Source organism: Callorhinchus milii, unplaced genomic scaffold, assembly GCF_018977255.1.
Source record: "Callorhinchus milii isolate IMCB2004 unplaced genomic scaffold, IMCB_Cmil_1.0 Scaffold9, whole genome shotgun sequence".
NCBI lineage: Eukaryota > Metazoa > Chordata > Chondrichthyes > Chimaeriformes > Callorhinchidae > Callorhinchus > Callorhinchus milii.
In genome coordinates this window covers 19504396-19518838 of record NW_024704750.1, presented here as the reverse complement: position 1 = coordinate 19518838, position 14443 = coordinate 19504396, and the positions used below count along the sequence as shown (strand labels likewise).

The 14443-nt window shown below is 46.8% G+C and overlaps 1 protein-coding gene across 1 annotated transcript in view; it reads left to right on the top strand.

Annotated features, from left to right (window-relative positions):
• The window catches only part of plekhh1 (pleckstrin homology domain containing, family H (with MyTH4 domain) member 1), a 177475-nt gene that overhangs the window by 156694 nt on the left and 6338 nt on the right, over positions 1–14443 (top strand). The window contains exons 15-27 of the mRNA XM_007907069.2: positions 417–503; positions 1594–1752; positions 5233–5313; positions 6104–6283; positions 6693–6801; positions 7568–7680; positions 7936–8112; positions 8815–8912; positions 9590–9767; positions 10392–10547; positions 11430–11527; positions 13518–13659; positions 14032–14174. Coding sequence (XP_007905260.2) covers positions 417–503; positions 1594–1752; positions 5233–5313; positions 6104–6283; positions 6693–6801; positions 7568–7680; positions 7936–8112; positions 8815–8912; positions 9590–9767; positions 10392–10547; positions 11430–11527; positions 13518–13659; positions 14032–14174 — 1721 coding nt within the window. The remainder of the gene's footprint in view (positions 1–416; positions 504–1593; positions 1753–5232; positions 5314–6103; positions 6284–6692; positions 6802–7567; positions 7681–7935; positions 8113–8814; positions 8913–9589; positions 9768–10391; positions 10548–11429; positions 11528–13517; positions 13660–14031; positions 14175–14443) is intronic.

Genomic DNA, 14443 nt, shown 5'->3' with positions numbered 1-14443 from the left:
GCATTTAGAAGCACTTCATTGTATTCAGTTCAAGTGTTCCACTGTATTTAGACGTCCAGAGGATCGGTGTGTGTGTGAGTGAGTGCCATCATTTTCATGGCAGATAATAATCCGTCGCCATGTTTGTGCCACATCTTCCGTAACGTGGATAGGGTGAGGAGGGAGAAATTCATCTCTGACAAGACTGTTTCAGCTCCTCCGTAATCTCGTATCGCTGTTTTGTAACAGGACTTTGTGGACACCCTGTAGATTGACACTGAAACATGGCCACTGAGGTAAGGGTGTCCCTCCCCCCAGCACTCCGTGACTTCAGTCAAGCGAAAAGGGAATAACACTGCACAGTTAACAACTGGAGTAACCGAACTTGAGGCCAACAAGAGGAGCTTAATTGTGAATGTTGTGTGCTTGTTTACCAGAGTGATGTCATCCGCAAGCCCCAGGGGCAGATTGAGCTCAACTCCTGCTGCCGGATCATCCGTGCGGAGGGAGCACAAACCTTCCAGGTCGGCACCTCCCTCTCTATCTATAATAACTTAAAATCAGAGGCCAGCCCTTTCGCACTGAGTTGAGGAAGAACTTCTTCCCTCAAAGGGTGGTGAATGTATGGAACTCACTACCCCAAAGGGCTGTTGACGCTCAGTCCTTGAACATATTCAAGACTGAGATAGATAGATTTCTTATTGCAAAAGGGATTAAGGGATATGGGGATAAGGCAGGTTTAAGATAGCTGGAGTTAGATAAGAAGATCAGCCATGATTGAATGGCGGGGCAGGCTCGGAGGGCCGAATGGCCTACTCCTGCTCCTACATGTTATGTTATGTTAACTTGTCGTCTGCGAAAAGTGGCTATAACTCCATGTTTAAAAATTCATTCACTCACGAGACAGGGATCTACAACTCCAGGGAACATAGTCCATAAAGTGTAGCGTGAAGGATTTCCAGCAAAGCTCTGGGCTTGGCTCACTTAGCAGGATCTCAGGGTCATAAGGTTATGCATTCAAGCCCATGTTGGGACTTGATCTCACAGTCTACACTGACAGTTCAGTACTGTACTGGGGGAGCACCGCATTGTCAGATACTGTTCTTTGGATGAGATGTTAAATTGAAGTCCAATCTGCCTGTCTTCAGCTGGACATGAAATGTCACAAGCGATTGTTCAAATAGAGAAAGGAGTTTCTGCTGGAGACCTGACCCTCGGGTTAATTAGTCATTCACCTCATGGCTGTTCATGGGACATTGCTACGTGCAAATGGCTCGCCTATAAAACAATGCTCATTACATTTGGCATTGATTGCTGTACACTTTTATGACATTACATCTGCTGTAAAAACACAAGTTCTGGGTTTCCCATGTGTAAAATCAAAGCCGACTGATAATTTGGACAGCACTGTATTGAGTCTTTCCATCCTCCTCAGTGTGATGGATTGAGCTGTAAGGCACTGATTTGCGATGCCCTGAAGTTCTTCTAATGAAGTGTCTCCAGACTAATCTCAGGATTATTGTTTCAATGATATCCTGTAACATCTGGTCAGTGATCTTCTGTAACCTTTAGGCTGCAAGATAACCAGCCTCATGATCCTTGTGTCTCCTGCAGCTCATCACTGAGAAAAGGACCTACTACCTGACTGCCGACTCTCCCAATATCCTGGAGGAATGGATCCGAGTGCTACAGAGCATCCTGAAGGTGCAAGCGGCCAGTCCCATCCTCACCCAGATTGATGCAAAACCATCTGTCAAGGGCTGGCTGACTAAGGTGAGAGCCCAGTGTGGACACAGGAGGGCTTAGACTTTGGAGCATGTCCAGCTCTTGGTTTGGAAAGAACACAAAACCCATCTGACACCATGTTAAACAGATAACCAAGGAGTAAATCATTCAAATCATTCAAAACTCTGCCGCCCGCATTCTTACCTGCACAAAACTCCGCTCCCCGATCACCCCAGTCCTTGCCAGACTGCACTGGCTTCCTTACTCCCTTCATCTCGCTCCCCCCTTCCTATTTTTAGGTCTCTGCTGAAGATCTTTCTTTTCGACCGCGCCTTTGGCCACCTTCCCTCCCCACCAGCTCGGATCCGGGATCCGTTACTGTAAAGAGCTCTGAGACACCGTCCGTCGTGAAGGGCGCTATATAAATCCAAGTTGTTGCAAGAGTTGCATTGATTCTGTACCTTGGTGCTCAAAGCAGATCTCCGTCATTTGTGTGTTGGTTGGCAAATCTGGCAGCCAATTTGCATATAACAACAAGTTGCATTTATATCCTGCCTTTCACATCAGGAGGACGTCCCAAAGTTCTTAACCTGTACTCTCTGGGCACTTAAACTGGGGATGGGGATGGGAGGTTTGCTATTTTATGATTTTAATCAATCAAAATCGGAATTTGTCAAGATTTCCAATTGCCTTCACCTCAAGGAAAATTAATTCCCATCATTAATCATTCCAGGTCATAAGATGGCCACAGATGATACTTGCAAGTTGCTGTCCCTGTGCGTTAAGCGCAGGAAGCATCTCCGAAGTCAGTAAGTTTTTAATGCTTAAAAAAATTGAAACCCAGGAACCCTATTCAGAAAGCACACTTGGATTGCCAGATGTTCCTTCTGCACCAGCTTGACAGAACAGCTGTCTCTTTGCTGCCGGTACAGTGGGAGGTGGTTCATTAAGCTGTTTAAAGTCCTAGCCAAGCATTATAACCCAGCTCTGTTTCAAAGAGAACATTTTAACGAAAACCAATGATGTCATTTGAATTTCGACCAAACCAGAAAAATCTCCCAAATCCCCTCCCTGCCCTCTGAGCTGAACCACTCCCGACTTATTTTTGCACTGCTTCTCTTGGCCATAGTGTTTTCCAGACTATGTTATTATCTGAAACTCTGTTGTACACAGAACTTCAGGGGACTGAAATCCTCTTTAGTGTTAGCCAGAAGACAGACCGTTGTCTTAAACTTTAGGATCACGTGGAATTTTTGAAAATTCTTCAATTTGGATTGAATTTGGACACCACTTTCCTGCAGTCCGTAAAACCCGCTTCAAAATTAAGATGGAATTTTCAAATCTTCTGCATGATAGAAAATAATAATTTGGTTACTCAATCCACGATGGTTTGTGGGACACTGCTGTGTGCAATTGGCTGCCGCATTTTTCCCACAAAATATACAGTCAATTCACTTAAAGGTATATGCTGTGAAACGCTTTGAGACGTCTCAACAAAGTGATAAGGTGCTTTATCAATTGCAAGGTTTATTATTATCCGAAGTTTCAAGACCATGAAAATGAACGTAATTTTTATAGCACATTATCGCAACGCTACATTTCAAAGCACTTTACAGTAGTTGCTGTCGAGTGTAGTGACTTGTTTTTGTTGGTAAACTCAGCAACGATTTTCCGCTGTTCTGGTGGCACAAACAGTCAGCGGGTGAATGAGAGATTTAAGTGCCGGATTGTTAGCCAGGATACCGGGAGCATCTCCCTTCTCTTTTTGCCATCTTTAACAAGCAGACTGGTTTAAAGTGTTGTCTGAAAGATAGCACCTCTGACAATGCAGCACTCTCCTTTACTGCCCTGCAGTGTCAGGTTAAACTATGAGCTAAGTTCTGATGAGGGGTTGAATCTACCAATGAGGGGTTGAATCTACTTAGGATGCAGAGTCCTAAGTTCTGTCATCAGAGCCAAGTGGACATCTAGGGTCTTAAAATTCAGCTCAAGAGGCTCTGTACAAAATCTCATTTGTTGTTGCTGTTCAGGTGGAGTCTGAGTCAGCAGAATCTCAGTGACTCCAGCTATTCTCATCAGGGGCAGTTCCAGATAAGGCTGCTTTGCAGTTGTCACCAGTTAGCCTCTTGTGTCACCTCGCTGTGTAAAAAAAACCTTAAACTGCGCTGTTTTGTCCAGTATTGTAGAATCACTTGTTTGAGATTGTTTTGTTTTGAGGAATGCAAAAGATAAAAAAAAAAATCGATGGCTTTCTGAAACCGAGGAATGAATGAATGTGCAGGCCAAGCAACGAGCCATTAACATGGTTTAGCCTTGTCCCATGTTTGTTCTTGCAGTGAAATAGCCTATTAAATTCCCTGTCCTATTGATTTTGCAGCATGAGTAATAAAATGCTCAGGTTCCTTGATCAGCACCGCTTTAAAGGTGAGCTCTTTGTTTTCTCTGTGATGTGTCATCGACAAGATCCCAAAAGGTCAAGTCAACCCCATGGAGTTTATCCAAGCTCTGGCTCGGGGATGATTGATTGCGGGTCACCTTTGGTGTGAAATTTATTCTGTTCCAGAAACAATGTCCCTGTGAGAGAGTTGAAAGAGAGAGAGAGGGGGGTAGGGAGGAAGGAAAGGGAGCGAGGCCACCTAATCTGGGATCAGCTTGGTTCAGTTGATAGCACTCTCCTAAACCAGAAAGTTCCGGGTTCAAGCACCACATTTGGGTCTTTGAGCTCACAGTGGAGGCTAACCCTTCATTGCGATGCTGTGGGTAGCACTCGGACTCACGCTTCCAAGTCAGAAAGTCGGAGGTGCCGTCCTTCAGATAAAACTTTAAACTGAGATCCCATCTGCCTGTTCAGGCGGATGTTAAAGATCCTCGGCTCCGCTTGAGAAGCAAAGGGAGCTTCTCCCGGTATCTTGGGTAACGTTCTCCCCCCCCCCCCGGATAAAATTGGTCACTTCACTTCACGGCTGTTTATAGGGCACCACTGTGCCCAAACTACAGAACACACAGTTACTGCACTCCACAGTGGATCCTGTGCAGTACCTTGAGACTTCTTGATGACGTGAAAGACGCTGCATCATATGCAAAAATTATTATTTATGAATTAATGCTAAAACAAATTCCTCTGTCGACCTAGCAATAAGTAGGAACCCCCGGTTGTAAGTATATTCTGTGAGGTGCTTTGCGACATCTTGAAACCATGATAAAATGCTATATGTAATGCAAGGCTTATTAATTATAAATTACTGCTAAATTGGTTGTAGCCCTTACGTGGGGCATCGCGAGTCAATATATAACACTGGCACGCCGGGAACCCACAGTAAGTGACAAGATCAGCGGCAATGTCATCAGATCCCATGAGTGCTGTGTTGTGGCTGCTCTATAAACGCTGTCTCATTTCATGGATCCGACCTCCCACATTACAACAGGTCCAGTAATGAAGGTTTGGCTGCAGCCCTCAGGTTCAGGTGAGATGCTTGTGCTTTATAAGCAGAGCTTTAATCTGACCATCCTCCTCCTTGTATGTTCCAGGTGAAGCACGGCTACTCCAAGCTTGTCTGGTGCGCTCTGATAGGAAAGATGTTCTACTACTTTCGAAATCAGGAAGACAAGGTATTTAATGATGCTCAGACCCAGAGACTGACTGAAGCAAGATAACAAGTATCTCTATCTGTGGTGACATTGATCCTGATGGTATCTACAGTTGGTGCCTCTAGTCTGCCTCGGTGCTTGTGCTCTCTCCTGACCAGTGTGGCTAGATTCAGTGAATGCATTTACTGATCGATGCTGGAGAGGATACATTTGGAGAAGAAAAACTGACCCCTATTAAATATGCAGGCTTCAGAAGGTAGCACTCTTGCCTCCCAAGTCACAAGGTTGTGGGTTCAAACCACACTCCAGTGCAATGCTAGGAGAGTCCTTAATTTGTTGGCAGGTACCATTCTTTGGATGAGACATTAAAACAAGATGCTGTCGGCCTGTTCAGATGGACAGGCACCGTTTATTAAATGTCTGGCTCACAAATTGCCGTCTAAAACTCTTCCATATCCACCAAACCACAGGTTGGGTGGCTGCTCGCTGCTAAAGGAGATTCGTCCATTGTTACCATTGCCATCCAGTCTCCTACAGTGTGTCATGTTCTTGGTTAGCAGTCGATCCTGTCAAGCACTTTGAGACGTCCTCCTGAAGTGAAAGGCACTGTACCAAATATTAAACTGGACTCTGCTGTGCAATTGGCTGCCGCGTTTCACCCACAAAATACAGAGTCAATCCACTTTACAATATATCCCATGAAGCATGTTGAGACGTGATAAGGCGCCATGTCAAATTAAAGGATATATTATTTGTTATTCACGTCCAGTATACATAGCTCGTTCCCTGATGTTCTTGGCTTATCTTCCAGTTTCCCCTGGGGCAGCTGAAGGTGCGAGGAGCTAAGGTTGACGAGGTGGATCGTTCCTGTGACTCAGACGAGGATTACGAGGCGGGAGGGCGAGGCTTCCTCTCCTCACACTACACTGTGGTCATGCACCCGAAGGATCAGAGCCCAACCTACCTGCTTATAGGCACGAAACAGGAGAAGGTAAGCGAGCATTTAACAATAGCAACAACAGCTTGTGTTCATTGGAGCAATGGTGACAACGCTGCGATTCAATGATCAGGGAACGAGAGGGCACAAACTTTAGTTCCTTTTCTCATCTAAAGGGAAGTTCGAAAAAAATGCCTTTCCACCTCGTGTGGTTGCAATGTGGATTTCCCTGCCACAACCCGTAGCTAAAGCAGAGCCCATCAATTCTCTTTAAATGTGAAAACGAGGAATATTTAAAGGGTTTGTGGCTTGAGCAAGAGTTATGAAAGGTTGTATCAGACGTTCTCGTGTAGAGACTGCCCTGGCACAGATTTGATGGACAAATGGCCTGTTTCAGGGCTGTAACGGTTGATGGTGGGTCTGTCTATACGATGATTGATGGTCCACTGTGTTGGGCCCACAGGACACCTGGCTGTATCACCTCACGGCAGCGGCTGGAAGCGCTCATTCCAGAGTTGGCACAGAGTATGAGCAGCTGATTGGAAACCTGCTGGATATGGACGGGGAGTCGAGTGAGTACGATGACAACAACTTGCATTTATATAGCACCCTTCACGTGGGGTAGTGTCCGACGGACAGGCATCAGCACTAACAGGAGGTGGTGGATATGCGAGCCGGGTGCAATTGCCAATGGAGGTGATTTTCTCGCATTCTGTGCCTGCAGTGCAAGTAAAGACAGTATTTTTACTGAATTGCCCTCTACTCTTCCTACAGAGCCTAAACCTGGCTACCCACCAATTACGATCTCACATTCAGTTTCTTCTCAAAACCACTTAGATTACGGATTACGTTGCACTCCTTGTATTAATCACCCCCGAACCTCCGCTCCCCTACCCCTCCATTACTTCCGCATTTACCCACTGCCTCTCCACAAGTGGATCAGAGCTATAATCGTTGCATTTGCTCAACAGTGTTTTTCACATCGTGATGTCATCCCAATCTGCAAAGTGAAGTGGTGATTGTATTTTGTAGTTTCATAGGGTCAACACGATGTCACATCCTTCCCTTGGTGAATGGGGCCGTGTGTTACTATATATCACTTTAATTATTTGTTTTAACTATATATTAACTCACATACTTAAACAAACCCCATATATTAGAGCTCAATAAGTACAGGGTGACCAAAAAGTTGTGATGCCATTACGACGTCTAATAAGTATTAAAAGAAATGATGATTTTTTTTTAGGGTAGCTGAAAAATAAGACTTTTTTGGGTAAGGTCACCCTGCATAAGGTTCGGCTGGAAGCCGTGCTGACTGACATGCTTTGCTGATTACAGATTCCCCTCTCTGGAAGCACCCCACTCTGTGTTACAGTAAGGACAGCATCCTGAACGCACTCACTACCCTGCCCTCCGAGGCCCTGCAAACTGAGGCTCTCAAACTCTTCAAGGTAAGAATGAGACTTTCCTCCTTCAGTCAGTTGCCGTTAAGAAACTACATTAGCTCAAAAGCTATTGGAGTTGATTTCCTCTCTCCTGGAGTCGGTGGTTCTTGCTGGGAGTCTGTTACACAGATCTTGTGTTGTTACAAAGTAAGAGTTTTGTCGGTCAGTCTGATTGAATTAGTGGTGCAGTGTCGTGCAGTGTAGCGGGCAGTAATTTGGCTGATGTACTTACACCGCTATCGATCGTTTCTGTGCCCACAGTCCTGCCAACTCTTTATCAACGTGCTGGTCGAGATGCCTTCCATCGACTACCACGTGTCCTTGGCACAGAACGCACTGCAGGTTTGCTTGACCCACACCGAGCTCCAGAACGAGGTTTACTGTCAATTCATCAAACAGACCAGCCACAGGCAGCCCCACAACTTCTCTCTCATCCAGGTGAGGGGTCTGCAGACTCACTCCCTGCAATGTGATCCATGGCGGATTCAGTACGTACCAAGGTCATGGAGATAAGATGGGAGTGGAATGGATGGAATGTTTCTTCATTGACTGAATGGAAGAAATATTCTCCTTGTGTCCTTTAAACCCCAGGAATCTGGGTTAATTTCCTGCCAAGATTGAAATGTTCTCTTCCGTCTCTTCCATGTGAAATCAGTTCTGAACATTTCATTCCGGTTCCTTTTTTAATCGAGTCCGCAGTATTGAGTGGCCAATAATTACTAGCCTGTGTCTAAACCTAAACTGTGAGTGCTGAATAGACAGTGTAGAGGGAGCTTTACCCTGTATCTGACCCGTTACATCTGGTGTTGACTCCTGGTGGCTCCACTCAAGTCTGTCACGCTTTCGTGTTAAGTAAGAAGAATTCCGGGTCGTAAAATAATCCTTCTTGAGGTAGAGAGTGGTGTCATTGGGAATGGTTGTTGGTGATGATGAGGGAGTGGGGGGAGAGGCAGGAATGATAGTGTGTGTGTGTGTGATAATCAGTCTGGCTCATCAGTGAATCTTGGTACTCGAGATGTAGACATAATCACTCAAACGCGTGTAACCCATTTGACTTGAGAAGTCCTCCCAACGTGAAAGGCGCTACACAAATGTACATTTGTATTGTATTTTCATTGTGGTTTGTTGCTCTTTCCCCAGTGCTGGCAGCTTCTGGCCCTATGCGTTGCTTTATTTCTTCCCCAGCATCACTTCTTGTGGTACCTCAAGCTTCACCTCCAGCGACACGCAGATTCCAGGTAAGACCGGAGCCTGAGCTCCGTACTCAATCCATGACAGAGATTGCGATAGGACCATATCATATGATGGGATAGTAATAAACAACTGCTTATCCGAACGCATCATTCCAGTGACCTATGTTTTCCTCCCACCCGCCCCTAACCATTTCTTCCCCTCTCCCCATTTGTGCCATGGCTCATTGGCCACCCATTTGGCTTCAGAGCAAAAGCTAGAAGAGTTCAGTGCCCCACTCTATACCCGCTGTACTGATCCCTCTAACACAACGCTGGCCAAACTACGACCCACAGGCCGATTACAGCCCGTTGTGCTGTGACGATGTGCCACCCTTCCACCACCACCATCAAACATTAACACCATCGAACATTCACACTAGTCTAGGTAAGTCTGTGTTCGATCAGCTGTGTGTTTCCACGTTTTTCCTGATGGAATATTTCTCGATTATGGCATAAACCGAGAAATATTCAACCTTAAAAACATTTATGTTTGTTGGCCGACTGACAATGGATTGGCCATCACTGCTCTGTAACACGTCTACACCGGTATTAAATAAACTCCACGAAAGACTGGAGCACACCATCCAGGAATGTCGATAGAAAAATAATCTTAAATCTACAACAAAAGAAGTCTGTCTGCATGCGTTAACCATCACGGGACTCTCTCCCTCCTCCGTCACCAGGACCGAGATCGGAAAGTACGCCATTTACTGTCAGAGGTCAGTGGAGCGGACTCTGCGCAATGGGGACCGCGAGGCCAAGCCGTCCCGCATGGAGATCATGTCAATCCTGCTGAGGAACCCCTACCACCATTCCCTGCCGTTCAGCATCCCCGTCCACTTCATGAATGGCACCTACCAGGTTAGTGTGGAGTCCTGTAGCGTAGTGGTCAGCGCGCTCGCTTCACAAGCGAGAGGAGCCGGACGGGGCAAAACCTTAGGCAAGTTTGCCTACTCCGCACACCTCTGTTTATCTAGCAGTAAATAGGACTATTATTATTATTATTAGTCGATTGGCGGGTCACTTTCCAGGAGTAATAATCCCTCAACAAGAAGAAGAAAATGGTCACTCAGTCCACTGTTTGCGGGACTCTGCTGTGTGCAACTGGCTGTCAAAATTTAGCCACAAGACGCACAGCGATTCCAAGTTACAAAATATTCTGTGAAGCGCTTTGTGATCAGGTGCGATTTCAAATGCAAGGATTATGATTATTATAATATTATTATTATTACTACAATAGTCATGAAGTGAATGACCAGTTTTATTTGAGGGATTGTTGGCCAGGAGACTGTGAGAAATTCCCTTGATGTTTTCAGTTGTGCCATGGGATCTTTAAAGTCCAGATGGGACCTTGTTTAACGTCTCATCCAAAGGACGGTAGTTCAAAGTCCCAACGTGGGGCTTGAATCCACAACCTTCTGACACTGAGGTGAGGGCTAACTGAGCCACGCAGGGTAAATCACTGCTCTGGTGTGTGTTATTCAGGTGGTGGGGTTTGATGGTGCTACGACTGTCGACGAGTTCCTGCAAACTCTCAACCAGGAGATGGGGATGAGAAAACCTTCACACTCAGGATTCGCACTCTTCACAGACGATCCTTCTGGCAAGGATCTGGAACATTGTCTACAGGGCCACGTAAAGGTGAGGCTGATATACCCTCACTGTAACTGTTATACCCTCACTCCCCTCACTGTAACTGTTATACCCTCACTCCCCTCACTGTAACTGTTATACCCTCACTCCCCTCACTGTAACTGTTATACCCTCACTCCCCTCACTGTAACTGTTATACCCTCACTCCCCTCACTGTAACTGGTATACCCTCACTCCCCTCACTGTAACTGTTATACCCTCATTCCCCTCACTGTAACTGGTATACCCTCACTCCCCTCACTGTAACTGTTGTACCCTCACTCCCCTCACTGTAACTGTTGTACCCTCACTCCCCTCACTGTAACTGTTGTACCCTCACTCCCCTCACTGTAACTGTTGTACCCTCACTCCCCTCACTGTAACTGTTATACCTCACTCCCCTCTCTGTAACTGTTATACCCTCACTCCCCTCACTGTAACTGTTATACCCTCACTCCCCTCACTGTAACTGTTGTACCCTCACTCCCCTCACTGTAACTGTTATACCCTCACTCCCCTCTCTGTAACTGTTATACCCTCACTCCCCTCACTGTAACTGTTATACCCTCACTCCCCTCACTGTAACTGTTGTACCCTCACTCCCCTCACTGTAACTGTTATACCCTCACTCCCCTCACTGTAACTGTTATACCCTCACTCCCCTCACTGTAACTGTTATACCCTCACCCCCCTCTGTTATACCCTCTCGCTATACCTCGCTACTCTCCCCGATAGACTGCAAACTGTCTCTTGTGCACTTGAACAACATGAGCTTATAGCCCATTACTGCCCTGGTACATTGGACGAGGGGGGATGCAGCGTGAGCATGAACAGGGAGGGCTGGAAGTGTTCTGTGATTAATGTCTTTTTTTTGGCCCCTGATTTTGGCAGATTTGTGACGTGATCTCGAAGTGGGAGCAGGCCTTGAAAGAGGTGCACCTTGGGAAGTATGAAGGCAACCGGATTGTCCGTCTAATCTACAAAAGCAGGTTCGCATCTGCCCTTCACTGGGCATCACCCTGACAGGCTGCCCTCGCCCTGTCCATCCACAGTCCCTGAGCCCACACCGGTCACTGAGCTGGCTCTCTGATGGCAGCACCGCCAGCCTGGCTCATCGGCAAGACTCTGAAGGGCAGACCAGTCACTGAGGGCAGGAAGTCATCCCCACTCAGCTCCTGTTAACCCTGCAAGCCAAAGCCCTAATGGGTAGTGTGGTCCAAGCTGGACAAGCAACAGGAACGCTTGCCAGACAGCGTTATCAATGGCAAACTCAGCGGTTTTAGCTGCTTAGACTCCCAGCAGTTTCTCCAAAGCGCACATTAGGCTCCCCAACCCCAAGCCTTGGCTCTTGCCAACCTGCGCCTAATACTTTCCAGAATTAGGTAAGCAGGATGTGTCCCTCCAGGGAGAGTGCGCATTCCATTCCAACAATCTAGAGGGGGGCACTTACCCCTTTCAAAGCGGTGTATACTGCGACAGCCACATTTTTGTACCTTTCCCTTTTCCCTCTGCCATTCGCTAAGTTTCCCTGATCAGAATCCGACCGACCAGCCTCCAGCCTGTTATCCTTTATGAAGTGAGCTGTTTCCCCCGGTAAATAATGACGTTTGAAAGATGATGGTCGTTTTGAAGTGAACCATCCAAACGATTTTCTGTTTGCTGAAAGCAGAAGTCCATTCAAGGGCACTGAGACAGTAGGTTTGAAATGAAAATCATATTCACAGCGAGTTGTGCAAATATCTCCTGCTTTAAGGAGTATTGAGTTGAGGCAGCTTGAATATGTGCTTAGAGCGTCACCCTGTGGCCACTCGATGCTGGTAACACTCCCGTTGCTCAAAGCAGAGATGGTCCAACCTGTAGGTTGGTGAGGACCAAATGCCCGGCTTGAGAAACACCCACGGGCAGCATAAGTAATATATCTGTGTTTCCCTTCCAGAAACATAACCCGTATGAATCCTATAGAAATCCTATTTTTTAAATTGTGTAACTACTACTAAATTTCACTTTATTTTAGTTACGATCCAAACTTTAAATAGGCAGTGTAAAAATTCATGCAAATTTTAAAATCACGATACGCTTTTATCAATAAAGTACATATAGTACATAGAGAATGATCATTAAATTCCAGAGTAAACAACGACAGGGAGAGAAATAATGAAGTGAATTAAAATGCACGTAATTTAGTAGCTGTACCGATAAACAAAATAACGCTAACACTGGAGAATGTTTCTCTTGAACCCAGAGCTCCTATTTTCCACACCTATTTTCCTGTGTTGCTTACTGCGTGAGTCATGGTTCTGTGGGTTTAGAATTGCAAAATAAAATACTCCTGCTGCAGTTCCTCCCATCGCTCCCCGCACTGCCTCTCACCAGGTTGCCTTAGGCAGCACGGAAACCTACCGGAAGAGAGGCGCAGCTGGGAGGTAAAACAGTGAAGTCGGAATTGGTTTGCAGGCTGGATTAAATCATTCTGGGGAGGTGACAGTAGCCTCGGTGAGGGTTTCAGTAGCGTTGGGTGTGAGATGGAGACCGAGGCAGGCGATGTGGCGAAGGTGAAGAAAAGCGGTGTTTGGCCAAGAATGGGCATTTGCTATAACGCTTTTCACGTCTTCTCGACGTCTCAAAGCACTTCACAGAATGTGCTGTAAGGTGAATTGACCGTATATTTGTAGGCAAAATGCAGCAGCCAATTGCGCACAGCAGCATCCCACAGACAGTCGTGGATTGAAAATGAACAATTTATTATTGTTTTTTTTTGTTTTGGAGGAATTATTATCAGGCGTGTGTGGAGTAAGGAAACTTGCCCACGGTTTCACCCTGACCTGCCTGGATTTGAACCCAGGTGTCTCGCTTGCGAGGCGAGCGCTCTAATCACTGAGCTACAGGACTCCAGGGAATGTGCAGGGAATGTGGACGTCCTGATGGGACTCGATATGGTGTGACCGAGTAAAGTAAAGTTGTGACTGCCTCTCTGTACAGGATGTATTTTCGAGCTCATGCGAAGGGAGAGACGGAGAGGGAGCGTCTCCTCCTCACATACCAGATAAACGATGAGGTAGTGAACGGCCGCTTCCCGGTCAATAAGGAGTTGGCCCTGGAGGTGACTGCGTTACTGGCACAGGTTAGTGCTGCGCTGGGCAAGGCAGAGCAAGGGCACCCTACAAGGGGGAAGGAGGAGTGGCTGCATTTGAGAGGGCAAGGCTGGAGCGGGCACAAACGGTATTGAGTGGCAAGAGTTAACGCGAGGGGGAGTGATCGTGGGGCGGGTGAGGTTCGGTGAGAGACAGGGTTGGTGGGTGTGGGGGGGGCAGAATCCTGGAGGTATATATGAGGTGTGGTGGGTTGGGTGGAAGGACCGTTGGTTGTGGGGTGGAGGGGCATGTAGTATGGGGCAGGATTGTGGGGATCATGTGGAATGGGTCAGGATTAATGTTGGGGGTAGGAGCAGCGGCTGTATTATGTTCAGTGTGAAGGACTCGTGGTGGTTCTGCAGGTGGAATATGGAGACTTGGACCGTCCCATCCCAGCCAGTCCTGGAGGAAGCTCACAGTCCAAAATGCAACAGATTCTGCAGCAGGTGTTGGACAGGTTCTACCCAAAGCGATACAAGCAGGGCTGCAGCCCTGACCAGCTCAGGTACCGTCTCCTTCTGCTTCCTACGCCGCTTTGTAACTCACAGTCACTCTCCCGCTTTGCCCAGCACAAACCTGGCAGAACTAGATCAGCTTTCTAAAGGGAACTAGCTAAAAAGCAAACGTTTGCAGGGTGTGGGGAAAACACTTGCATGTACGTACAGCCCTTCAGGTGCAGGATAGCATCTTGGAGCTCTGAACACGCAGCTAAATTGAATGGATTGTTCTTTCAAACCTAGGAACGGGAGGAGGCCATTCAGCCCCTTAAGAGCC